This window comes from Branchiostoma floridae, chromosome 15 (assembly GCF_000003815.2).
Source record: "Branchiostoma floridae strain S238N-H82 chromosome 15, Bfl_VNyyK, whole genome shotgun sequence".
Lineage (NCBI taxonomy): Eukaryota > Metazoa > Chordata > Leptocardii > Amphioxiformes > Branchiostomatidae > Branchiostoma > Branchiostoma floridae.
The window spans coordinates 10,467,606-10,491,830 of NC_049993.1; the positions used below are offsets into that span (position 1 = coordinate 10,467,606).

A 24,225-nucleotide genomic window follows, 5' to 3' on the forward strand; every position below is an offset into this window, starting at 1 on the left:
TTCAGAGATAGATAACAAATTTTCTTACATTTTGGGTATTTGTTGTCTGCTAAGTGACACTTTTACGTATTACGTAATATCTGAATCATAAAAAACGGCGAAAATAACACAACAGTGCCGCAGTGAACGAACCCCGCAGTGCCGCACCTGTGCCCCAAGTGCAGTAAGTAAAGAATGGCGTCAGATTGAAAGCTCTATTTGTCCCTAGGTGAATAGAAAAAAACGGACTATATTGATTACCCATCACTGCTTAGCTAATAAATAACTCCGCGTGATCGAAGTTCGACAGTTGGGGGTGGGTGGTGGTGATGGGGAGACGTTCAATCACCTTGGAAAAAAACCTTATCTCTCTATGAAACATTTCGTGTCTTCCATAAGCTGGCTACACTTGATATAGTTGAAAAATATGCTTGATCAGAGTTACGAAATGCTAAACTATGGACACGTAAAATCTCCTCGAAACATAGAAGTCCAACTTAAATGCCAACAATGATGTATGAACCAAAATTCTTGTCAAGAAGCATAAAACGTTGTTGTGGTATGGTTAAAACAATAATCATCATGTTCTACGATCCGCGAGTTAGAAAATAAGTTAAGTAGTACTTAGGAACGTCTACTTCAAACGTTTTACACCGTTTTGTAACAAAAAATTACCCATTTTCGCCATGATTTCCCCATAGTTGTCGGAGCGCTTGCTTCCCTTCCAGGTGCCGGTACCCTTTGCCAAGTCAAACGGCATTTTGGATGATAGTTGTCGTTTTTCTGCGGAGAAGACTAGACCAGACGAGCTTCACCTCCTGGGGTCTGAGTTAAAGTGGGAGGAACCTTTGTACGACAAGCTTTATAAAGGTCGCCTGGTGCGGCAGGTAAAGTACACATGGTCAACACCAAATATAGGCATGTGCCCATATTGTACGACATGTGTAGGCTCATTTAGATGTTTGACAACCGATTGTTGCTATGTTTCGTACAAATATTTGTTAAACTTATTCTGTAACCGTTGTTAACAATACGTCTGCTGTTCCCATTCTTTTGTCACTATTGTAGCGTCGGGCTAGTGCGTTTGAACTTAGTACTAGTACCTCTCTCGTTCAGTATTACATATGATATACATACTACATAGCACATATTCTCAACAATTATGGCTTTATGGTACCCAAAACGATCCTATCCTACAAAAATCCAAGCTAATGGCACGATCGATATACCGCAAAGGTGACTTACAGTTGACATGACGCGTAGTCAGGAGGTATGATCTCATCCATGGTGCAAAGTCTACCATATATGCTGAATAATAACTTAAATCCTGTACAATCTGACACAACGTACACTTGCGATATAAAAGAGTCGTATCCTAAATAGGTTGTAGTATGTTTTAGATTGTGCCATACAAGTATGGTTCAAATATCATCGTCTCTTTTTAATAGGACGAATCTATTAGTCGATAAAGTTCGTTGACCCTTTTCAAATTTTAATGTAAGCACTTAACTCTTTAGCAAACACATTACCTCATATCTATAGGTCGTAATGTGCACTTGAGTAAAGGGCAAGGCTGTGTTAAAATGTGGATTCTATATATCCCGTAGTAAAAGGCAAGTATGGTGCTGTGGAATATGTTCATCCTATCACAGAATCCTTTATGTTTGATATAAAACTCAAACCTCTCTCCAAACAAATTACATCGTCATGATTTATTTATTTATTTATTTATTTATTTATTAGGATTCTCCATTTGGAGGGTATGGCGAAACAGGTGTTAAGGACACCTTTTCAAAGCCGCCATACACACATGTGCACATGTTCGCACATGTCTACACGCGGCGGGGTTATACCGCCCCTTACGGGGTGATATACCCTTTCGCTGGCTGATACGGTATGGAGGTTCGCCAGGCCTCCAACCGGGTGATTTGAAGTGAATCACCAACTCCAGACAGAAGGGTTTGCTCCCTCACACCGCACCATCGCACGTGTGGGGGTTCTTTAACGTGCATAGGGTGTGACTCTCCCCATACACGGGACCTCCATTTAACGTCCTATCCGAGGGACGGCCCTAGCCGAAGCTAGGTACTCATTTTCACCTGAGTATAGTGAGGAAAGCCGTGTAAAGTGCCTTTCCCAAGGGCACAAGACCGGTAACATAGTAGCTGGATTCGAACCCGCAACCTCTCGGTCACGAGGCGAAGACAGTACCACTGTGCTACGCGGCCCCACGATGATGTTATCTAGGTCAGTAGGTGCTCTTATAGTAGTGATATTCAGGGCAATGTGTGTCTCATCTGTCTATACTAGGATGAATTGTATTCAACTTTTGCGTCTCTAAGGGGGCTAGAGACCCCAAAATGAACTGGGTGTGTCCCGTAATGTCAGACTGTCAAATACAGGGAGTACGTGATGACTGTGCGTACTGTAAATGCATTTAAGTTCGCGGGGATTTAATTTCGCGTTAGCGGGATAAAGGACTTTTCGCGTTAATTTTAAGTTCGCGGTGGCACCATGTACGGTAGTCTCTTAATGTCATGGAAAAATGTTCGCGGTGGTTTTAAGTTCGCGATGGGGTGGTCACCGCGAAAAACGCGAACATTAATCCACCGCGAACATTTCTGCATTTACAGTATTCAACGATCATGTCTAGTTCTCGATCTAAATAACAATGCAATGGTGAACATGTGAAGCAACGTGGCGGCTTAAATGAGTATACATCTGTTCTCCACGTGCCTATAGGGCCAAGGTACATTGTATGATGGAAGCCTGTAGTGAATCGATGTAACTAATCATTTTTGGGGATAAGACCGCCAAATCTAAATCTTTTTAGTCTCGGTCCATCTTGTCTCCCAAGAAGCGGAATAAGGACAAAATATACTCTGACCCAATCTCTCAGCGAAAATCCTGATAATAGTATATTTGCAATTAAAAACGGCATGTCTCTCGTTCGGCTGGGGCTTGTACTGCAACTTGCCAGTCTCACATGAAGTATGGTCTTATCGCAAGCCCATCTGAATGACTGACGGACCGCCAGCCCCTTCCAGACGTCATAGTTGGAGTACACGTTTGTGAACTTCGGTGTCTCTCACCACGTGCAGGCCACCTGTGGGATGGGTCTGCGATCTCTCCAACGTTTACATCTGATTGTCTGGTGATCTTCCAGGTTCCAGATATACTGACTGTAAATCAAACGACATTTTTGGATGATTGACGCCATCTTTATTCAAGACTGACGGATTTTTTGACCGGTTGCAGGGCCTAAGGTGACCGCCGGGTGGGGGTGTGACCGGGTACATGAACGGTTAGCTGGTGACGTGTACACGTCTTCACCTCCAAATATTGACACGTGGGTAAATGTACTTACATGTATATCAGACACGGTCTTTTACCAGATGACTCTCATTGTGTTCAATACAAACATGTGTTAACGTTACGCCTATCGTCAAGTTAGCAATATGTAAGTAAAAACACAATTACATTGTTTCTGGCGTTGCGTTAGTCTGCCTCTTGTCATTCAATAAAGGTACGAAATATTTGTGTATCCAGGGCACATGCGCTACGTGCCCGACAGGTCACTTCTAGAATCAGTACAATGTTTGCTGATAGGATGACAAATTGTATATGTAGCAGGCTGTTGATCTCATTCTTGAAAGAAGAGTTTAGACTCATCCCTGGTGTAAATATTATCTTACTGCTGTGTACTCGGCCAAACTATGTTTAGTACATGTAGTCAATCAGCAACAGCAAGAAAGCGTCACCAGCCAATTTGTGAAATAGCAGAGAGCTACTGGGTTATGATCACAGATACTTATGAGTTAGACCTAGTACTCGTATATCTATCTAATGTAATCATATACCAGGTTACTAGCTTACTAGCAACTGTATCTTAATTGAACCTGTGTAAATAGCTTACTGATACTAATAGGTAAAATAGTCGAGCTACGAAAGATACGAAGCAATGCGTGTGGAACAAAACAAGATTTATTAGAAACAACATTACTTTCTTGAAGAAAGAAAGGAGTAAATGCTCGAAGGGATGTAAGCTTGTCCAACATCATCCTGTAGTACAAAACGGGGTGACCGCAGCCAAACGCGTTGCTGGAGGTCATCCCCAAGATCTAGACCTTCTGCCCCTCGGACCATCCCTCAAGATCACCGACATTGTACGTCTGGAAACACAGTAGCAAAAATCATTCCTCAGATTCAATATGCACAGCACGTAACACACGGAAATACTCCTTCATCATCATTATTATCAAGTCTACGTAGTTAGCAGTATGGTTAGTGCAGATAAAGTCAGGCTTATATGATGCAGGGTCTTGTCGTCGATCCAACGGAGCGTCTGACGCACCACCAGCCCCTTCCCGTCATCATGGCTGGGGTACACGTAAACCAGGGTGTCTCCGTCCATGGTGTAGGTCACCTAGAGATACAAAACAAATCATCTCAGTGTACTTGTACCAACACATGTACACACAGAAGATTCCTCTTAAAAACGTCGTCATGACCATCTTCCAATTGAAAACTCTGTGACTTTATCACTGGATTTCGTTCTACAGGAAACCAGGCAGATTACAAATTTTCTACTCACTTTCCGCTTGGTGCCAGTATGGTCTGTTTCTTCACACTCCTCTCCAAGCGTGTAGGTGTTGATGGTGGTTTTGCCCATCATGGTGACCTTGTCAGTAAAGGTGTTACCAGACACCGTGCATTCTATAGAGACTTCTGTTGCCTTGAACGCGTCCATATACTCAGCCGGCACACCTGGAGGATTAGATATTTTTAACGACGCTTCTTTGTGTGTGTTTTCTTTTTGAGTCATGCACATTTTCAGATTTACAGACTTTACTGTTCAGTTACACACAGCAACCCAAGAATGAAGCTCAATTGAAACGCTTACACCTCAAGACTTCATTACCACAACCATCTTTTGTTTGCATACACCTGTTTTTTTTGTGTGTTTGGACACTGAGTCTAAGATGACAGCGGCTTCCTAAATACATTGGAAGCTTTTGCACTTTGGGAACACAATGATAAAACGTTAATCAGTGCGGATACAACATTGATAGTATATTGTGTTCTCCAACCACGCCATTTACATTTTTATCTATACAGTAGAAGCCGCTTAATTGCACGGCCTATTTGCCAGTGAATTTGGTGCAATTATCCGGATGGTGCAATAATGCGAAGTTATCTAGCTGGACCGCACCGGTTTGGGATTCTGGGATTCCGTGTAGTTAATAGAAGTGTGCCTTAATCTGATGTGCAATTAACTGGCTTCCACTGTATTTACTATAATTGTCTCGTTACAGAAACATCAGCCTACAAACTTTAATGGGAAAAACGACAAAAAAAACGTACCAAGTTTCACCATGATTTCTCCGAAGTTGTCGGAATACTTGCTAAGCTTCCAGGTGCCAGTCCCTCTCTCCAAGTCAAACGGCATCTTAAGGCTAGTTGGTTTACCTCTAAGATCTAGATTTAAGAAAGACAGGAATCTCGACAACCTGTAGGTTTGCGTGCGTGAGCTTAAGTAGGAGGTGGCCAGGATGCCCTACAGGTTGTATGATGGGTTGGCGCGTGGTTAAACAAAGACTATCCCCCAAATATTTACACGTGACCACACAGAAACATTGCCATATATGGTAACGCTGTTCGACCTACTGGTTGCCTCTACCTGTCACTTACTGTGTCCTAAGAAAATTCACCATAACGCCACAGGTAACGCGCAAGGAAAGGGTTCCATACGCCCCTATCCTCACACAACAAAAGCACACTCCAGACTTTAGTTAGGTTAATCTCCAGGCAGAGTCCCGGGGGCATAAGATAGTATCAAAGCTAGCCAAGGAGAGAAGCCGGCCAGAGAGGCTGACCTCCTTTGGCCAGCTGTACTCCTTGGCCAGCTTTGATACTACCTTACACCACCGGAAATCTACTTGGAGATTATAGTTAGGTTTCCTGTAGTCTGCCGCCATCCATGTGATGATGTGTTTGCTAGACCACCATTGTGTCCCCAGCATACTAGGCAGGCTTTCATGTTTGTGTGTCCCAGTGCCCCTACGGCCTGACACCCCGATCCACCGTAGTTACTTTTTATAAAGGTGATTAGCTACCTAAGAGTCCAGCTTATTACTAATCACGGAGACCACTGTCCCCCACAACATGGAAGCTGTGATCATGATCATATCATGAAGATAATATATCGTACTTTTCATACCCTGGTGTGCTCAATCTAGTTTTGAAAGATCTGTTGAAATCTTATGATCCTAGCGTTTTCTAAACCACACAAATCTCATCATACACCCACACCATTCTCATCATCAACCTTCGGTACCTGTCAAGTGTCGGACCACAAAGGACAGGAAACTCTTAATAAGTGCAAGTTTTTATTTTACACATGACGTTCCTCTGGTACGTATGGTGTCATTTTAAATGCAGTAAACCGTAAAAGGTGATATTTTATTTTACACATGACGTTCCTCTGGTACGTATGGTGTCATTTTAAATGCAGTAAACCGTAAAAGGTGATATAGATGTGCGATGTCCAGCTTTGTACATTCCCCACCAATGGTACAGCAGCGTTCAGCGGACCAAAGCTCAACAACACCGGTATTGTATTGGGCTAGGTATTACATCTTAGGTGTGTTAAATATGAGAAGCACAGAAAAAGTGTGAAGTTGTCTTCCATCAAGTCTGGCGGAATAAGTGCGGCATGTTCACGGCCTGTATCAGATCACTGTGCTGGATCGCTCGCGTCTACGATCAAGGACGTCAGATCTAGATCTTCTTGGCCTCGTACCACCCCTCCAGATCGCCCACCTTGTAATCCTAGAGCACAAACAACAGCCAACCCTTTAATCAAATGGTTCGTACATAGACCAGTCAATAGTTAAATACTAGACACCTCACTTACAAGCTACATTTATCATCAGGAGCGAGTGATTATAATCGATGTCTAAAACGTTTCGTAAGGTTCATGTGAATCAGTTTTACGAGAAATAATTTAGAAGTTGTTCCCTCATGGCACAAAACACAAGCCAAATCAGGTACAGTGGAATCCTTTTAACTGCACAGCCTACTTGTCCGCGTATTTCGTGCAATTATCCTGCTGATACAACAATGCGAAGTTATCCAGCTTGACCACACCAGTTTGGGATTAGGGGATTCCGTGCAGTTAACAGAAGTGTGCTTTAATCCGTTGTGCAACTGGCCTCTACTCTATTACAATGAGCAAGACTTGGGTTCCACCAAACTCTTGACAAAACCTGAGCTGTCTCACCGTGCGGAGGGCCTTGTCGCTGACGAATCGGTGGGTTTTGCGGACCACCAGCCCCTTCCCGTCATGGTTGGGATAGTTGACCACCAGGGCGTCCCCTTCAATGGTGTAGGTCACCTGGAGGGTAAAAAAAATAAGATTAGTATAGTTCTATACACTTATTTTTCACAAGAAAACAATCTAGAGTAAAACTGCCCTTTAGTATTTTAAACCAGAAGGTAGATGATACTATTGAAATTACTCCTAGTCTTCGGCTTTTCTTTTTGGGGAAAACGCAAAAAACAGTCAAGTTTTATCCATCGAAATCTCTCTCTGTCTCTCTCTCTCTCCTTCTGTCCGTCCTCACCTTCCTGTTGGGGGTGCCCGGTTCCTCGCACTCTATCCCCAGTGTGTAAGTGCTCTCAATTGTGCTCCCATTCACAATGATCTTCCGGGTAACGATGTTATCGGACTTCTTGTATTCTACCTGAACCTCAACCGTTTCCATCTCAGACTCCGAGAGCTGCGGTTGGTCTCCTGAAACATTAAACACAAAATAACCTTTCAATAAAACATTTTCATCCAGATACATCGTGAATGTAGTGTACTAGTAGGGTTTTTGCTTGTGTCGGCCACGCACGTCGCCAATAAATAAGACCAGCTTTTGAATCCTGCTTTTTATCACAGGCTTCCAGTGTTCTTCATAAGACATAAATGCATGTTTTTAGATCTCCACAGATTTCTTTGTTGGGTAAGGTACGCGCGGCTCGGATACGATTATTAATCATAATTCTGCGTCTTGAACAGAAAAACACAAATGAAATGAATTGTGGCGCCGTGTGTGGAGTAACTGGGAGGGTGTTGGGCTCGGAACCTAGAGGTCCCGAGTTCAATACTAGCCGTGCCCCCGACGTTGTCTTGTCTGTCCGAAACGTTAGACCAAAAGTATTAACTTACCAAGTTTCTGCAGAACCTCGACGAGGTTGCCAGACTTGTTGGCGAGTTTCCAGGTCCCGGTCAGCTTTACCAAATCAATCGGCATTGTGGATAGGAGGGTTTGGTTCGCTTTCCGTTGATGAAGGAAGAAAGGCCAGGATCTTTGCGAGTCGTGCGTTGAACTAAGAAATATTTAGGTGTGACGAGCCTTAAGTAATAACCTCTGGGGGATTGAAATTATAATTTGCATATAGTATCCTTTGTCTTTAAGCTAATCAGTCGCCAGATGCAGCACAAAAGCACACTATGACTGCCTCCACCTGTATTGAGACCAGATATTGACTTACTTAAAGGTTCTTTGAAAGTATCTAGTCCGCCTACGATCCGGGTTAATCCTACGTTTTGTCGTGTTTCCAAGGCCCAATAAATGAATTCCCAATGGTGAGTTAGCAAAATAGATAAATAAAAGAGCATCATTCTACTTATCTAATCCACCTTCCACCCGGGTTAATCCAACGTTTTGTTGCGTTTCCAGGGCAGCAAAATGAATTCCCAAAGGATGGTTAGCATAGATGAATAAGATTATCCACTTATCCAATCTCGAACACTTCCATGCAACCAAACGCCTCTCTGATCCTCTTGGATAAAGTTCTCAGTATTCAATAATCCCTACCCTATATCTAGCTATCCAATGAAGCAACTCGGTAGGTCTGAATATTACTGTTTTACTTTTAGTTTTGCCATTGTGAGAGGCTTCGTCTCTTGATGGATCTACATTGCATTTCATTCACTCACAAATTACAATAACACTCACATTTTGTTACACAACTTTTATTCGCTCACAAAGACAACGGGCAGTAAGCACAGTCTCGTTGTTCACTCTGAACAGCGTTTTCTTTGGCACAAACGTTGTGGAGCATTTTGGCTGTGTACACTGCACTGCTATTCCATGATGAAGTTGCAGAGAGTCGACTAAACCACTCGCTTTGCCTCCGACCAGCCTACAAGATCACCAACCTTCAGCTCCTGTGGAGGGAAATAAATGCGTTTTTGGCACTTCTTTGTATGTATTCTGTCTTTTTCTCTCTCTCTTTAGCTTTACATATATGTATTATATGTATATACGTTCTCACAATATGATAAGTAGAGTCAGTAAAAATTCTGTATCCTCTCTCATCTTTCTGTGTGCGTGAGTGTGTATGTATATGTTTGTGTATGTATATGTTTGTGTGTTTGGTCAAGGGTGTGTGTGAGAGAGAGATTAGAGAGAGAGAGCTGGGGGAGAGAGAGAGAGAAAGAGATCTATAGTGTGTATGTGTTTGTGTAACTTTATCTAATAGATATTGTTACTAAAAATCCAGGCATCTCAATACAAGAGGTGCCGCTTTGTTATAAGAATGAAAAGACTTACCGTACGTATGGTGTTGTCGTCCACGAAACGGCGAGCACTGCTGAACTTCAGCCCTTTCCCGTCCACGCTAGGATAGGTGTTCACCAGAGAGTCCCCTTCCATACTGTATGTCACCTGCAGAGGGTTTGCATTTTAAAGAAGCACACTAATATTATTGGTATTAGTAATCCATAAGTTAGAAGCGACATAATAATGTGGTAGATGAAATGTTGTGTGCTTCTTGTCGTAATTCGGACCAGGTCTTTTATCTATAACAATTACGCTGTATCGAACTCTTGAAATAGCAATGACTATGTACATCTAATACACATATACCCGATAGCTTAAGCTGTATCTATATAAGAAGGTCCATATTGGTTTGATACCATTCCGTGACCTTTGTGTATTCTGAATTGTACATTTTGGCTTTTCCTTATGTCTTATCAAAAAGGTCACTGGCACTGCATTGGCATGATGCTGATTGCCCCTAGCTACCCATGGTGCCCCGCGTCTCCCAGGATACAATGGGATCCTACCCACCATCCTTGTCGTGCCCCACGCGTCCTTCTCCTCGCTCTCCACGCCCAGGGTGAAGGTGTTGACTGACGTCTGGCCGAACTCTGTGATCTTATAGGTGAACGTGTCCCCGGAAACTGACATCTCCACCGAGTATTCTATCTCCAGGACCTTTGGCAACATGTCGGGCGGAACACCTGCGGTAGAACAGGATATGTTCGCCGCTCAGTTTCATATTTGCACGGTTGACAAAGTTTTTTTTACCCAGACAATAGTTTTCTTCAACCTGACGATTCTAGGCCTGTCCGTCTCACACCTCAGGGAAATCCTGATGACAGATGGTTCTATTTCGCACTGCAGCTAGGTGTCGCTGCTAACAGATGCTATTTGAAACATCACCGAAACGTTGGATAGAATGAAATACTTTATTTGCACAAAGAACTCTGATATCTAATGACTTACAAACTTTAGTTAAGCTATTGACGGATATAGATTTTCTGCTTTTTGTTTTGGAGGAGCTTTTAATGAAACTTTCTTTCTTAATAGCTGGTGTTAGATTTGTAATTAAAGTTACAGCAGCGGGAGGTGGTGGCTAGAGAGCTACAATGAAACATTGTTTTCTAGAAGTGACCTGACCAAATGTAATGCAAGTTTCAGTTATTTTTTGATAGGAGCCAAGTTTCAGTTATTATTAATAGAGGGTATTGGTTTGTGTAGCAACTAGTAATAACGGTTTTGAAAACTTATGATTCTAAATCTAGGAATCTTTGTGATGCAATCCCTGTACCATGAGGGAGCAAAAAGTCTTTCGGGTCTGACCCTACCACAACCCCTAAGCTTGCCGGGTATCATTTCTGGATCACTTAGCTCCAAAGAACGTCGTCATGCCACTGGGCAGTTCACATTACATCTGTAAACATTTGACAAGCACAAAAGAAAAGATTCGCCTAGCAAACCTACCCAGTTTCTGCAGAATCTCGCCGTAGTTGTCGGAGTTCCCGCTCGCCTTCCAGGTCCCTGTCTCCTTAGCTATGTGAAAAGGCATCTTGTAAGGTGATTAGAGCTTCTTGTGAGGAGAACACTGAGCAGGTAGACACGTAACACTCACGTCTTGTAAATACCACCAACGCTGTCTTTAAGGAGCAAACAAAATCAGGTCATAGGTGGGGTGGGCGTGGCTAGAACAGGGTCCGCTAGGCCTTTGGTAACTATTGGCAACCGTCAGTCACTCTCACCTGTGCAGCTGATATAGCTTGGGTCGTCGGTGTCACGTATCAAGCGACATTACGTATCGCATTTGGTGTATTTCTTTTCTGGCAATATGAGTCACCGGCGTTATTCTACCTACATCCAAGGAAAATCAAGTTTTATGCCTGACTGCTTTATTTGCACGTCACTTGTAACATATGTGTTGAAGCGACACCTGCCGGACACATGGTAGAAGTACATGGTGTACTAGCAGCTATTCGTCAAGCAGATGTTGCGAGGGAAAATCGCATGTTATGTTATCTTGCAACATTTCCTGCATGGGTTGCTTGGGGAAAAGCCGGAAAGCTTCAAAATCTCTATCTTCCCTCCAATTTCAACTTGCCTCTGAAACCTAATTCTATTATCATAAGTACAAGAAAAAAGCTTAATGATATACGATATACATGTAATTTTTTGTGTTTTTTACAGTAAAAGTGACGCTAATTTTGAAAACAAAAATGGTTAATGGAAAGGGGAAACCTAGCAAGAGAAGAATCCCTCACATAATCAATGTTTTGAATGCCTACTCTTGTCAAGAAATTTCCCCAGTCAAATATAAGAACGTGCCTCGCAATGTGCACCGAGTGACATAATTCGAAATCCTAGTTCTCTTTCCATAGTCTCAAGGCTCAGCATATTTTGTGCAATTATCCGAGTGATGCAACAAAGCGAAGTTATCCAGCTACGAGATTTTGGGATTCCGTGCAATTAAAGAAGTGTGCGGTAATCCGTTGTGCAATTAACTGACTTTTACTGTATACTGTACATCCCATTTTGTTGCCAACGGGTCTGCTTCAATATGATGTTTTGATATCACTGTTATAAGTAGTCGCTTTATTTGTATGCATAAACAAGTGAATAAAGTTTTTCAGTCATTAAACCTGAATAATGTATATCCATTAGATAAAGTGACCCTCCAAAATTATATTCAGACATTGCAGGTTACATTGATAATGCACTTTACACCAGTCGCTATGATACCCTTTAAATGTCTTACCGGTCGATGAACTTTGCCCACAGTAACTTATAACATACAGTTTTTTGTCAGAACACAACGATCAGCCGATTGTTCGTCAGCTACAAGTGCAGGCGTTAGGTCACTACTAGCTGTTCTTTACAGCATCTCGTGGTTGAGCAAGGTAGATTATTTTGGCTCTATGATCACAGCGAATATTTCTCCAGTACCTTTAAGAAACACAACAGAAACGCACCAAGTTTTTAATGACCTGACGATAGTTGTCGGAAAAGCTGTCATACTTCCACTTGCCACACATTTTCGCCACGTCGAAAGGCATTTTCCGGGGTGAAGTAGGGAAACAATGACAATGGGCCAATGGACTTGAGAAAGATCGTTCACGTTGAGATGCTCAGTGCCTGTCTGCACGTGTAACCAGGGGTGTGGAAAAAGATGGCGTCACATGGCTTGGACTTGGACTATGAACCCTTGCAGGGCCTTTTCATATTGATTTCACGTCTTATGTACAGACGAGGTGTATGAGACCTAGCTATTGGCAAAGAAAGATGTTTCAACTTGTTTAAGTTGCTGACCCAAACCATCCTTGGATTAGAGGATGTCAGTGTCCACAATATCAAGATACGTATAGTGAGAACAAGGACTCTTACATAACGTCCTTGGTGAGAATCAGCATCTTACGTTCGTGCTGTACATTTCACACTAAGGGGGAGGGCGTAAGACAAACGGCGTTTTAGAATAAGTGGGGACTTAACAATACGGAATGCAGCTGTCGTATTGAGGTCACTTAATTGATTGGCGTCGAATGGCAGCCCCTCCAGATCCCCGCCTATTTGTAAGCTCCTCGCAATTCAGCCCCTGGATGTGATGAGAGAGTAGTAGTAGGGACCCAATCACAATAATAACTTAAGAGGGCATCAGGGGCAGGATAATGATCCTGTTCTTTAGGAATCGAAGATACTACCTGGATCTGTTCTATAGTATCTGTCCACTGCAGGCGTCATGATATTCATATAGTAGGAATATAATAGCCGGAGTGAGTGAGTGAGAAATATCTTAATTGAACACAATCTTTATAACACAACGCGTATCATATTGCGTTCATAGTGACATAGCAAAAAGCCATATAACATGTGAAGCCGCTGAGACAAACGGTTGGTAATCATTTACTGTTGGTCCCCCAGGTAGCAACTCGCACGCGTGTTCTCGGTGTTAGCCAAATGTTGGCGTCGTCTGGTTACGGGGGCCAACAGTGTGTACAGATCAGGGCAGGTATTGTTGCACTTAACTACTCAAACATGTCACTCAAACGGCGCGTTAGGCAACCATAAAGAACTCAATATATCACGTCACATTTTATTTGTATCTGATACAGGCAAGGGAATGGGTATATTTGCTACGTAAACTAAATTTTCTCTACCATGCGTACATTTGACAATGAGTAATTGTTCTATTCTTATTCCGCTATATTTTTCTCATGGCAAACTTTGAATACCCGGTACCCCGAATATGGTCACCAAAATGTGCGAGAACAATAACAATCTAGAGTTAGCAGCGATAAAAACTAGTAAAACAAGTGACGAAAAATTCAGAAACTCTGGTGACCATTGTCAGACTTATTTCAGTTCTGTTCCAAAAAATTCTTCTTTAAATGATTAAGTCCCTCCCTGTCGATAAGGGCATAACAGAAAGATCATGTATATAGGAATGACACTTGACCTGTAACACTTGACCTGGAAAATAGCTTTCTGTAACGCAACCAAACATGAATTGTGAAAAGTCACTATAATAGTAGTTGTTGCTGCAAAACTTCCATTTAAGTACTGTGCCACAAAAAGCTATAGCCTGTATGATCTCTATGGAACTTTCGCAATTCTGTAAACTATCAAGCACGGGCATCTCGTAGAAATCTTGGTTGGTGTTGACAAATCTCTTGCCAGCGGGTTTCTACACACGGACGTTCTCCACCCAGCCTTCCAAGTCACCAACCTTAAACTCCTGGAGAGAAAAATCAACAATAATAACTTACTATTGTGTAACATATGAAACTCTTGTTATATATATATATATAGAAAAAATACTTAAATCGATCTTAAATTACATTGATTATCTTATATTTTGTATTCCATTAATATCGACCTCGGTTCGCCTTTCAATTCATGTCCGTTGATATATGGAGGTAAACGACGTTGTATGGCAAATTTGAACGGGTTTCCTAGTGCCCTTTCAGGCTGTTGAGTGTTGAGTATGAGAGGATACGGTGCGTTTGTACAAGATTTATAAACGTGCTAGATTCTGTTGATATTGGCACAAGATAACGGGGCTTACTGCAAGGATGGTGTTGTCGTTCAGCCAACGGCGGGAGGTCCGTAGTGGCATGCCCTTCCCGTCATAGTTGGGATAGTTGGACACCAGGGCATCCCCTTCCAGGGTGTGGATCACCTGCACACATACCATACATGTATCTAATAACAATAATTATTGGATCTTCCGTTGACACCAATATTGCACATGACGTGTATTTCTGCATGGCATATTTCTGTTCTTTGTCGGTCCCTTATGCCCTCTTTTTCTACTAGAATAGACCACATTAAGACGTATTACACAAAGTTACTAACTTATCTGTTTGATATTGATGTATTACTAGTATGAGAATAGTTGACTTTTAAAGTATCATACCAACCTTACGACTGCCCATTGAATCCTTCTCTTCTGCCTCGACTCCAAACGTAAAGGTGTTCACCGACGTCTCGCCAAACTCAGTCATCTTGTACGTGCAGGTGTCCCCAGAGACGGTAACCACCACGTCGTACTTTTCCTGCTTCACCTTCTCTACCATATCCGGCGGGACACCTGCATCAAGAAAGCAAAATGTTGGACTCTAATTTCTTTTCAGTCTTCAATGCATCTGTATAGTTTGAGAACTGATTTTTGCACACTCTCAGAGTCAGACGTGAACGTTTAGTACACAGAAAGATCGCATGTAATTTGCTTGAGGTTTGGAAGACAATATGCTGATTTATGCCCTTGTTCATTGCAATTGGGATCGCTAAGCATTCCGTAATGTTGCTGTGCACGCTACATACATGCATATCCGATGTCCTGTGATTCTGCTGTGATTACATTGCAGCTTTAGAGAATTGAAAGCCTTCGGGTAAATCATTTACGCATTGCCCCCCTCCCCCTGTCCACAGGCTTTCTATACAGTAGTCCCCAAATTAAGTTCACCCATATTGGGTAGCACACTTGAGTTGATCACTTTCACGCAACGTGAACACACACAAAAGACAGGGGTACAAGGCCTCCACAATGCACCGCAACACACATTCAGTTCCTACACACCTACCCAATTTCACCAGGCATTCTGACCAGTTGTCGGAGGATTTGCTGGTCGTCCAGGTCCCTGTTTCCTTGACCAAGTCGTAAGGCATCTTGGAGAAAAATTACAACTTCTTAGTAGACAAGCTCAGAAAAGGCAGTGTGGGGACAAAGTCACCTGGCACTACCGGTAACGCTGATCAAGATGGCTGAACAAATACAGCGGAGTGGGCGGGGCATCCAGGTCTCATACAACAATCGCTAGGTCATTAGTAACCAGTGGCAACCGCCTGGGTCATTCGCTTCAGCTTAGAGAAGCAAGTAGGGAGTTTTTGTTAGCCTGCCCCCTCCCCAACAGAAAAGGAGAGGGGGCGCTAGAAATAAAATTGATTTTGAGTGCCCTAACAGGGAAGTTTGGACGACGTTGTGTCACCAGAAATAAATTCATCGACCTGAATTTACAAAATATATTTTCTACCCAAGAAACTCCCCTCCCCCAGCGCGTGTATGTGTCCTAGAATCTCGAGGCTAACTCTAACCAATCAGATTTCTTGTCTTCCTGATGATTTATCTGTATCATAAAAAAGTAATGACTTTCGAAAACCAGAGTCTGAGGAAAAGTCCAAATGACCAAATTACGTTCTTAAAATTCGATTTTCGTGGATAGTAATGGTCTCTTTGTCACCATTATTGATATACATCTGCAACGTGATTTGATTAGTGCAGAGGGCATTAGATGGTTATGAAGCATCTAATGGTGACAACTTTGTCATGCCCTATACTTGTAGTAATTTCCCTTGACTAGACCCCAACAAAAACAGAAACCAGCAGAAATTAAAAACTTTAGTGACAGAGTTCATAAGAAAAACTCTGTCTAGTCTGGTGTGGAACTATCTACATGTTACTTCACTTCATGTTTCTTGATGGGGCTGATTACCTAAACTAATGCATAGATCAACAGATAAAGAAGTGGAAGCCGAACAAACGACTGAGATTAACAGGAAACTACATTAGTGATTGGTCATCATGTCATTTGTCTCTCGCTTATCTATTAGTGATTCATCGTACATGTATTACTTTAAAACATATTTGAATGGTGTTGGCTTTAGAATGTACATCCCAAAGATATCATACTCCTTGCTCACTGAACACCTTTCCCTAAGAAAAATTAATAGACTCGATCGATGTGTTAAGAACCAATAGCTTTATTGATGCTCACAGTGTAATAAAACACAGTGGAAATGCCTTAAAGCATGCCACTAGTCTCTTCAACCAAAAGCTCGTTGCGGCCTCCAATGTGTGAAATCTTTGTCGTCGAGGTCAACGTCTTCTCGGACGTCTAGCACCGCTTGGACGTTGCCCAGCCCTCGAGGTCACCGACCTTGAAAGTCTGCAATAATCAAAGAAATATCAACATTGTTAATGTCATATTATACCATAAACTATGTGTGTAAGCGTATATGCTATTACAAAGCTATAGCCAATGATATTAATAATTGTAGGTCTGTCAAACATCATAGTATCTTTTTTTACTAGACCTGTCACCAAGCCAGGAGATTATAAGAATAATCACATACTTCTGTACGGTAAACAATGTTGCTTTTTATCAATACAATAACGTATTTCATACTGTATTGACTGAGCTTATTAATCCTTATTACCCTTACCACTTTTATGGTGTTGTCGTCAACAAAATGGCGACTGGTGTGGACAGAGAGCCCCTTCCCGTCATGGTTCGGGTACACAGACACCAGGTTGTCTCCTTCCATGGTGTAGGTCACCTGAAGGATATAAAAGAGTTGAAAGAATTTTCGGATGTACTTTGACTTATTATTATCATTGTGCAACCAGCAGTTTCACACAACTATAGTTCCAACATCATATAGAAGAAACAACAACACAAGTGAAAATGTTGTCAAGCTAAATAACGCGTTCTGTGGATGTTCAGGAGCTCTAAAATCTACACTGTGTCTGTTCCTTACCTTTCGTTTCGTGCCCATCGGGTCCGATTCCTCGCCCTCCACACCCAAAGTGAAAGTGTTCTCGATAGTTTTCCCCATGGCCTCCACCTTAGACGTCATGACGTTCCCTGACAGGGAGGAATTGACGGGGAATTCCGCATTCTTCAGTTGGTCCCACATTTCGGCTGGAACGCCTGCAAAATTGAAACACAAACGTCAATATAAGCTTATAAGCATTCAACCCATTCTGAATGTTAGTGGGCAGTCTGAATCTACACCCCTAAAACATTTGAAAGTCAGTTATCATGGTTATCAGAAACTTTAAGATATATAGACCAATTTAGATACGAGCTCATTTGGTGGTCGAATGATGCAGTTCTTTGTAACACAAACCCTCACACAACACCCTAACACAAAGCTTAAGGTACTTTCCACAATACAAGTGTGCTTTACCGCAAATCCGTTACTTCACCCCCAAGGGAGTGAAGTATCGTTTTTGTCTTGTCAGTCTGTCTGTCTGTCTGTCTGTCTGTCTGAGATTTGACTATGTGTCTGAGTGTTTCCTCTGATTGTCTCCCATAGCAGTATGTTTAAAGGGAATGGAGTCTGATTTCTGATGGCATTGTTAGAGAAGGCAACCTGAACAACCAAACATGGCGGTTTAGTGGGGTCAAGGGGCGTGTCGCACTTTACCTCGGTTGCTGCTCTGGCTTCGAATACAGTGTGTGGCCAGTTTTCTAATCAATTGCAATATTTTTGTGTATAACAAATCGTAGTGATCGATACATCTTCCCCTTTGTACTCTAGTCTACAGTGCTGCTGTCGCCTCTTGTAACTCGAGCTGTTTCCTTAGTACCAACTTGACTTAACGGACCACAAAATCAGTACGTCTAAAAGAACGGTAAAAGATACGCACCAAGCTTCACCATGATGTCCTTGTAGTTGTCTGAATTTTCCCCATGCTTCCATGTTCCTGACGATTTGTTCACGTCGAAAGGCATGTTGTGGAGAGTTGTGGTTTCCTCAGGGTGAGAGAGAACGGGTCGGGCCTAGTCTGGTGGACGTTCACTCAGGTGTGTGAAAACTTCGACGCTGTACTGCTGAAGTACCGACTCTTTCGTGGGCCGTCGTATCTCAATATTATGGTTGACGTCTAGGACTTGTGAACTAGGTCAGGGTCAGGCGTGTGGTCAAATGGCACAGTAAGATACATAGATTATGTGCTAAAATGTTCGTTTTTTGTAGAGAAACACTGATCAAGTACTTGAAACACTAAACAGAGGTTATAGATTTAGTCATTTGAATTTTGAAGGACATACTCGATCGATTTGAATTGAAATGGCTTAAATGTAAACCTACCAAATATGGGCATGCGTTAGGTGCTAAGTATAGACGAATGTAAAAACTCCAAATATGGACATTCGTTCGCTTGGTCGAATGAGTCATTGAAAAACAAACAATACCATTGATTAATGTGATGTTTAATCGCCTTTTATTCTCAGGCCTAGGTGCTTGGACAAGTCAGTATGCTCTTAGTTACACCAAGCGTATAAAGGGTGTTGATTTGATAAAGCCCCGTGGACAAAAGGGTGGTAATTATTTACTAATCGGTCTGCACACAGGTGGCATGGCGCGTAGACTTCACGTACCATTAAAGCAAAATATTCTCGCCGTCCGGTTCTGAAGACTACAAGGGCATAGCACACAGAACAATGGAACACTGTGCAAAGGCACCGCTCATATGTCACGCTTTTGTTCAGTATAGCTACACACATATCAAAGCCATTGATAGACAGCCATGCTAGAAAATAGGGGGCGTTGCGGAGTGAAATGGGCGTGTATGGGGGAGGCCTAATAGTGGTGTGTGTGTGTGTGGGGGTGAAATGGGGAGGGGGTATGGAAGGCCTAATAGGGGTGTATGGAGGGTGAAAAGTGGGGTGTGGAAGAAGGTGAAATAGTGGTGTGTGGATGGAAGATTTAACAGGGACAAAGTATCTTAAAGTTTGTACTTCTCGGTCAGGGTAGAGTGTAGTATTTTAAAGCTGTACAAGGGCGGACGGGATGGAATTATGATAATTATGAAAACTACTAAAAAAATAAACAAAACTCAAGAATGTGTTGTGAAATATTTTAATACCACACAGCCTATTACAGGAAATACTAATCAATGATAAAAAGTTCATCGACTTCAGCAACTTACTAAATCAAAAATAATACAAAATCTAACATTAAACAAGACATGGCGAACTTGAACAAACTATCAATTAATTCAATATTTCACAAGAAATGCATAGCAACAAAATGTTGTGAAAAATCACAAGCTAAATCACAACTCTTCAAAAGCTCTTCACGGCAGATTCGCGGCAGTGACGTCACAGCTCGGTGCCCTAACACCGGATGTGCTCCACCCACCCCTCCAGATCACCTGCTTTCATATCCTGGAGTAAAAAAATAGACATTAATCATCGCTAAAACTGTCTATACATGTGTACTATAAAGCCGAACTGATTGCAGGTATTCCTTAAAGTAACAGTCAGACAAAATGCAAACTGCGAGAATACTGAGTACTGTCTCAAGAACAGCAACTGTGTAAACAATTAGTTTTAAGTTGATCATCGCAATGTGGTATTACTTTAGCTAGTCCATTCCTAGTATAACATTCCAGATGTGCCTCTCTGTGCTTCAAGTTACTTAATCCTGCTTTAATAAAGATACTTACGATGCGTATTTTGTTGTCGTCGATAAAGTGCCGTCTCTGTGCCACAACAAGCCCGTTTCCGTCAAAGTTAGGGTACGTGGCCACCAGACAGTCCCCCTCCATGGTCCAGATAGACTGGGGTTGGGAGACAACGAGGGAGACACCGAGAAGAACTTAAATATCGGAGGGAGTCCTACATAGGTCTTACGTCCATCTTGGCACACATAATGTACCCCTTCTCTGTATCTTTGTATCTCTCTGTCTTTCTCCCCCTCTCTCTCTCTCAAACACACACGTGCGCGTGCACCCCCCCCACACACACACACGGACAGACACACGCACAGACACACACACAAACACACACAAACACACATACACACACACACACACACAACGTTCATCTGCCCATTGTGATTTCACATAGAGGTTGTCCTTTGTTGTAGCATACATCTTTCTATCTCCTAAGCTTACCGGAGTCTTCTTCCCTGTGATCCCTTCCTCCACGCCCTCCACCCCCAGTGTGTTAGTGTTCACAAGTGTTTTCCCGAGAAAGTCCACCTTGACCGTCAACTCCTTCCCGGAGAGCGAGACGTCCATCGACATTTCGTTTTCCTGGAACTTCTGAATTGCCTCAGCAGGGACACCTGTAAAGTGACGACACGTTGTAAGCAAATGTAGCTTTAATAGAGCATGAAGGAATTTCAACTTGTACGTTGTGCATCGTCGTTTCCGATTCCTTTGCCATTTTAATAACTGCTCTTGCTTCGTAACCCTTCCTTCTGGAAGTGTCGTTTCCGGTCTGTTGATGAAGAGGAAAAAACGTTCAGTATGTCCGATGCGACACAACTGATGGGTAAGAAGTATTCATATAATCCTTTAATCCCTTTAGTGCTTCTTTTTGCCTTTCACAACGTTCATGAAAATAAAACATGATAGTACATTATTCTGAGTTTCCTAGTCTCAATTGGAAAAGGGCATGTGTGTGCTTAAACCCGTTGATATGTGGTAATGACGTTTCCGTAATTATGTTAAGGTCATGGTGCACTAACTCGGAACTGGCAAGAAAATACTGTGTCAGTGTCAATCATCCCTGAAAGATGAAGTGTTCGGAGCCATTTTGTTGTAGTGCAAATCAGCATGTTTGTGTGCAATCTATCGCAATGATTTTTCATTCCATGAGCAGCACAATGTACTCCACGATATGTTTGTGGGGAGGGGGGCGCCGGAAACATATGATAGCTTGGGTAAAGAAAATCACAATTCTAGTAGTAATACTCCACCTGTTCAAATGTTACTTACGATAAGACTCCAATTACCTGTGTAAACTGGTTTGACATATAACTAATTGTTGAACTACTGACATGGGCAAACAGGGCTATCAGATGACCACAAAAAGTCGAGGGAATTTGCATAAGGTCTTGTTTAAAAGGTCTTTAGTATTTTCGACCTTTTGTTCGTCTGAAACGAGTATCCCCGAGTCTATAGAAGCAATCTCTGACCTCGTTCCAAATAAAGCACTTTTCCATAATGTTAAACCTAAAATCGTTGAAGAACTTTTCATGACATTTGGAAGGACTTTTCGTGTGTTAACATATCCTGTTGTGAAGAAATATCATTCAAGGTTAGTGCCCAACGCTTTGCAAAGTTTATACCTTAGGGTCATGGCTTATTATTGTGTGCATGTACTGTCAATTCTATTGCAAAAACTACGGAAAAACCTTAACAACTTGAATCCCCACCCCACCCCATAGAAAAGTGGTACAATCATTTGCCCAACTAGAGCTGTCATGCGTCGTTTACCTTTACCCTATATATTCCCAATGGATGTCTGAAGGCCTGTCATCGGGTAACTTGATGCCAAGGCTCCAGCTAACCAGCACCGGTATACGTTGTAATGTGGACTCCGTTTAACTTGACTGCACAATCAGAATAAAGATTATCATCTGTGCTATTACGAGCCCATCAATGGGAGATTCAAAGCTAGTCTTGTGTTTTGAACAAATATGCATATTACTGTCAAAGTAACTTACCAAGTTTCTCCATGATTTGCTGATAGTTGTCCGAACGTCCACAGTGTTTCCACTTTCCGTTCCATTTTGCTACGTCAAATGGCATCTTCGTTTTGGCGATGTTCTGGTAAAATCAGATCTCACTGTTCACTTCGAATCGTACTACCTGCCACCACGCTATGACTCTGAAATCGAGCCTTATTGTTAACGAAGCGTGTCGCCCTGTGACCTTATGAACGCCGTCGCTAGGAGGCCACCATTGGACGATCGAATTTCATTACATTTGACCTAAATGCGCAAAGCCTGCTGGTCCAGCATTTAAAAAAGATGGCGAAAAAACAGCCTCTCATGCCTGAATATAAGTGTAAGCAAATTCACTATATTCAAAGTCCATGTTAAATGACAAATGATTTTTATAGATTAAGAACGAATCACAATGGCACGTCTTTTTATAAAACAGAAATGAATTTGTATTTCACCAACTCTCGGCTACCTTCCTATATCCCTTTACAATGAATGAGTGAATGAACTCTATTTGACAATTGTACAATGTATGGCAATAACTATTACACAAAGTACAAAATAACGGTATAGACTATAGAGTAAAACTTAACATCATATTTACTATACAATAAGGAGTAGCATATTTTTTACATAATGTTTCAATCGAGTGGGGTTAATCATGAGTGTCGGTATCTTTTCTAATAACAAGGCAGTCTTTTGTATATCTATATTTTGGCGTTGTGGGAGTTATTGCAATTTAAGATATATTCTAATCTTCAATATAGTCTTTTCGTAAATCTTTTGTACTTGATTCGAGAAATGTAAATACCTTATGACGTAAAACATTATATCTAGAACATTCCATGACAAAGTAAGTAACGCTTGTTATCAACTGTGCTTTGCTGTTCTCTACAACACTCAGCTCCACTGTACCAAGTAATGTGTATATCGGGTGACGCCAGGGGCATTAACATATACAGGACACAGGAAGGACAGAGGCAAAGATATGAGAACGCAAGACCACTTCTAATGTAGATAACGTTATATACTGTTTGAAATTCAAAAGCTTTTATCCAATTTGAATTCTTTACCTGTGTGGTGTAGTGCGATGTCGTGAAGACGCGCGCATTTTACAGATTTTTCACATGTCGTTATCGAATTCTTTGTTAGAGGTCGAAAAACTAATAGACTTGATTAAATTATTTCTTCGTTATGACATTAGTTATGGTTACATTGAGTTAAACAAATTCTATTCTTCCAATTAAAACATGATTATTATCAAATAATTGTATATATGAAAAGCTGGTGTTAATTTCTATATGTCGTGATTAGTTTCAAATTCAAACATGAATTGAAAAACACAGCGTCGTTGTTTGCAAATGTTGCTCACCTTCAAGTAAAACGGGAAAAATCAATACTTAGCGGGATACCGACTTGGTGATTCGCCTTCCCATATCTTAAGCTGTGACGTCAAGAAGACGTCAAGACGATCATTGCTGAGTAAGATAAAAGAATCGATAAGATCTTGTACGAGCTCATGAGTTGCAGATGCTTAGTTCTAAAAATTGACAGGATCAGACTGGAAGTCTTAAAGATTGGAAAGTCGTGACCTTCTTGTTATTTTGTTCCTTCTGACGTTCCATTCCCTCCTGCTGACAGTAACATTTGCCGTATGCTACCGGCAGCTTTCAGCGGGCACCAGGCAATCACGCTATCTCGCCATGGCGCTAAGCCACTGCGCTTACCCAAACCTGCATTCTCACAGTGGGTGGATTCTACTGCGAGGTGGCAAACGAGTTTAAAGCTCCAGTAGCTGCAGAAAATAAGTGTGGCTGAATCATGTTATATCGCGGTTACTGGATACTTCAAGTAGAAAAGCTGGAAAGAATGGTTCTTTCCTTACTCTCTTTCAATAGACTTGATTATTTGGTCCATT

The 24,225-nt window shown here is 41.9% G+C and overlaps 7 protein-coding genes across 7 annotated transcripts in view; all 7 read right to left on the minus strand.

Moving 5' to 3' along the window:
- Positions 1 to 832, minus strand: part of LOC118432570 (fatty acid-binding protein, liver-like) — a 1,977-nt gene extending 1,145 nt beyond the window's left edge. The window contains exon 1 of the mRNA XM_035844192.1: positions 655 to 832. Coding sequence (XP_035700085.1) covers positions 655 to 739 — 85 coding nt within the window. The 5' untranslated portion in view covers positions 740 to 832. The remainder of the gene's footprint in view (positions 1 to 654) is intronic.
- A 3,109-nt stretch (positions 833 to 3,941) lies between these two features.
- Positions 3,942 to 5,563, minus strand: LOC118432095 (fatty acid-binding protein, liver-like). The gene is made up of 4 exons (XM_035843614.1): positions 5,344 to 5,563; positions 4,574 to 4,746; positions 4,289 to 4,405; positions 3,942 to 4,151 (listed from the first exon to the last, which is right to left on the minus strand). Exons 1-4 carry the CDS (start codon positions 5,426 to 5,428, stop codon positions 4,101 to 4,103), a joined length of 426 nt encoding a protein of 141 aa, XP_035699507.1. The 5' UTR covers positions 5,429 to 5,563; the 3' UTR covers positions 3,942 to 4,100.
- Positions 5,564 to 6,440: 877 nt separating this feature from the next.
- On the minus strand, positions 6,441 to 8,379 carry LOC118432510. The gene is made up of 4 exons (XM_035844115.1): positions 8,195 to 8,379; positions 7,605 to 7,774; positions 7,262 to 7,375; positions 6,441 to 6,810 (listed from the first exon to the last, which is right to left on the minus strand). Exons 1-4 carry the CDS (start codon positions 8,277 to 8,279, stop codon positions 6,760 to 6,762), a joined length of 420 nt encoding a protein of 139 aa, XP_035700008.1. The 5' UTR covers positions 8,280 to 8,379; the 3' UTR covers positions 6,441 to 6,759.
- Positions 8,380 to 8,983: 604 nt separating this feature from the next.
- Positions 8,984 to 11,244, minus strand: LOC118432509 (fatty acid-binding protein, liver-like). The gene is made up of 4 exons (XM_035844114.1): positions 11,040 to 11,244; positions 10,104 to 10,276; positions 9,585 to 9,698; positions 8,984 to 9,199 (listed from the first exon to the last, which is right to left on the minus strand). Exons 1-4 carry the CDS (start codon positions 11,122 to 11,124, stop codon positions 9,146 to 9,148), a joined length of 426 nt encoding a protein of 141 aa, XP_035700007.1. The 5' UTR covers positions 11,125 to 11,244; the 3' UTR covers positions 8,984 to 9,145.
- Positions 11,245 to 13,635: 2,391 nt separating this feature from the next.
- On the minus strand, positions 13,636 to 15,841 carry LOC118432459 (fatty acid-binding protein Fh15-like). The gene is made up of 4 exons (XM_035844044.1): positions 15,647 to 15,841; positions 14,984 to 15,153; positions 14,629 to 14,742; positions 13,636 to 14,298 (listed from the first exon to the last, which is right to left on the minus strand). Exons 1-4 carry the CDS (start codon positions 15,729 to 15,731, stop codon positions 14,248 to 14,250), a joined length of 420 nt encoding a protein of 139 aa, XP_035699937.1. The 5' UTR covers positions 15,732 to 15,841; the 3' UTR covers positions 13,636 to 14,247.
- Positions 15,842 to 16,805: 964 nt separating this feature from the next.
- On the minus strand, positions 16,806 to 18,747 carry LOC118431989 (fatty acid-binding protein, liver-like). Its single transcript, XM_035843452.1, has 4 exons — positions 18,496 to 18,747; positions 17,601 to 17,773; positions 17,286 to 17,399; positions 16,806 to 17,008 (listed from the first exon to the last, which is right to left on the minus strand). The coding sequence occupies exons 1-4, from the start codon at positions 18,578 to 18,580 to the stop codon at positions 16,958 to 16,960; spliced, it is 423 nt and encodes a 140-aa protein (XP_035699345.1). The 5' UTR covers positions 18,581 to 18,747; the 3' UTR covers positions 16,806 to 16,957.
- Positions 18,748 to 19,693: 946 nt separating this feature from the next.
- On the minus strand, positions 19,694 to 22,528 carry LOC118432138 (fatty acid-binding protein, intestinal-like). The gene is made up of 4 exons (XM_035843663.1): positions 22,308 to 22,528; positions 20,749 to 20,921; positions 20,299 to 20,412; positions 19,694 to 20,017 (listed from the first exon to the last, which is right to left on the minus strand). Exons 1-4 carry the CDS (start codon positions 22,390 to 22,392, stop codon positions 19,967 to 19,969), a joined length of 423 nt encoding a protein of 140 aa, XP_035699556.1. The 5' UTR covers positions 22,393 to 22,528; the 3' UTR covers positions 19,694 to 19,966.
- Positions 22,529 to 24,225: the final 1,697 nt, after the last annotated feature.

Coding starts and splice junctions, on each gene's coding strand:
- LOC118432459 (XM_035844044.1), bottom strand. CDS start 15,731: ATGCCTTACGACTTGGTCAAGGAAACAGGGACCTGGACGACCAGCAAA. Junction 15,154..15,646: donor AGAATGCCTGGTGAAATTGG/GTAGGTGTGTAG, acceptor TTCTTGATGCAG/GTGTCCCGCCGGATATGGTA. Junction 14,743..14,983: donor ATTCAATGGGCAGTCGTAAG/GTTGGTATGATA, acceptor GTATGTGTGCAG/GTGATCCACACCCTGGAAGG.
- LOC118432095 (XM_035843614.1), bottom strand. CDS start 5,428: ATGCCGTTTGACTTGGAGAGAGGGACTGGCACCTGGAAGCTTAGCAAG. Junction 4,747..5,343: donor AGAAATCATGGTGAAACTTG/GTACGTTTTTTT, acceptor CTAATCCTCCAG/GTGTGCCGGCTGAGTATATG. Junction 4,152..4,288: donor ACGACAAGACCCTGCATCAT/ATAAGCCTGACT, acceptor CTGTGTTTCCAG/ACGTACAATGTCGGTGATCT.
- LOC118432138 (XM_035843663.1), bottom strand. CDS start 22,392: ATGCCATTTGACGTAGCAAAATGGAACGGAAAGTGGAAACACTGTGGA. Junction 20,922..22,307: donor GCAAATCATGGAGAAACTTG/GTAAGTTACTTT, acceptor GTCACTTTACAG/GTGTCCCTGCTGAGGCAATT. Junction 20,413..20,748: donor TCACAGGGAAGAAGACTCCG/GTAAGCTTAGGA, acceptor TCCCAACCCCAG/TCTATCTGGACCATGGAGGG.
- LOC118431989 (XM_035843452.1), bottom strand. CDS start 18,580: ATGCCTTTCGACGTGAACAAATCGTCAGGAACATGGAAGCATGGGGAA. Junction 17,774..18,495: donor GGACATCATGGTGAAGCTTG/GTGCGTATCTTT, acceptor TCAATTTTGCAG/GCGTTCCAGCCGAAATGTGG. Junction 17,400..17,600: donor CGATGGGCACGAAACGAAAG/GTAAGGAACAGA, acceptor TATATCCTTCAG/GTGACCTACACCATGGAAGG.
- LOC118432509 (XM_035844114.1), bottom strand. CDS start 11,124: ATGCCTTTTCACATAGCTAAGGAGACAGGGACCTGGAAGGCGAGCGGG. Junction 10,277..11,039: donor CGAGATTCTGCAGAAACTGG/GTAGGTTTGCTA, acceptor GTTCTACCGCAG/GTGTTCCGCCCGACATGTTG. Junction 9,200..9,584: donor ACGACAACACCATACGTACG/GTAAGTCTTTTC, acceptor TTCCCTCCACAG/GAGCTGAAGGTTGGTGATCT.
- LOC118432510 (XM_035844115.1), bottom strand. CDS start 8,279: ATGCCGATTGATTTGGTAAAGCTGACCGGGACCTGGAAACTCGCCAAC. Junction 7,775..8,194: donor CGAGGTTCTGCAGAAACTTG/GTAAGTTAATAC, acceptor TTAATGTTTCAG/GAGACCAACCGCAGCTCTCG. Junction 7,376..7,604: donor CGGGCACCCCCAACAGGAAG/GTGAGGACGGAC, acceptor TTTACCCTCCAG/GTGACCTACACCATTGAAGG.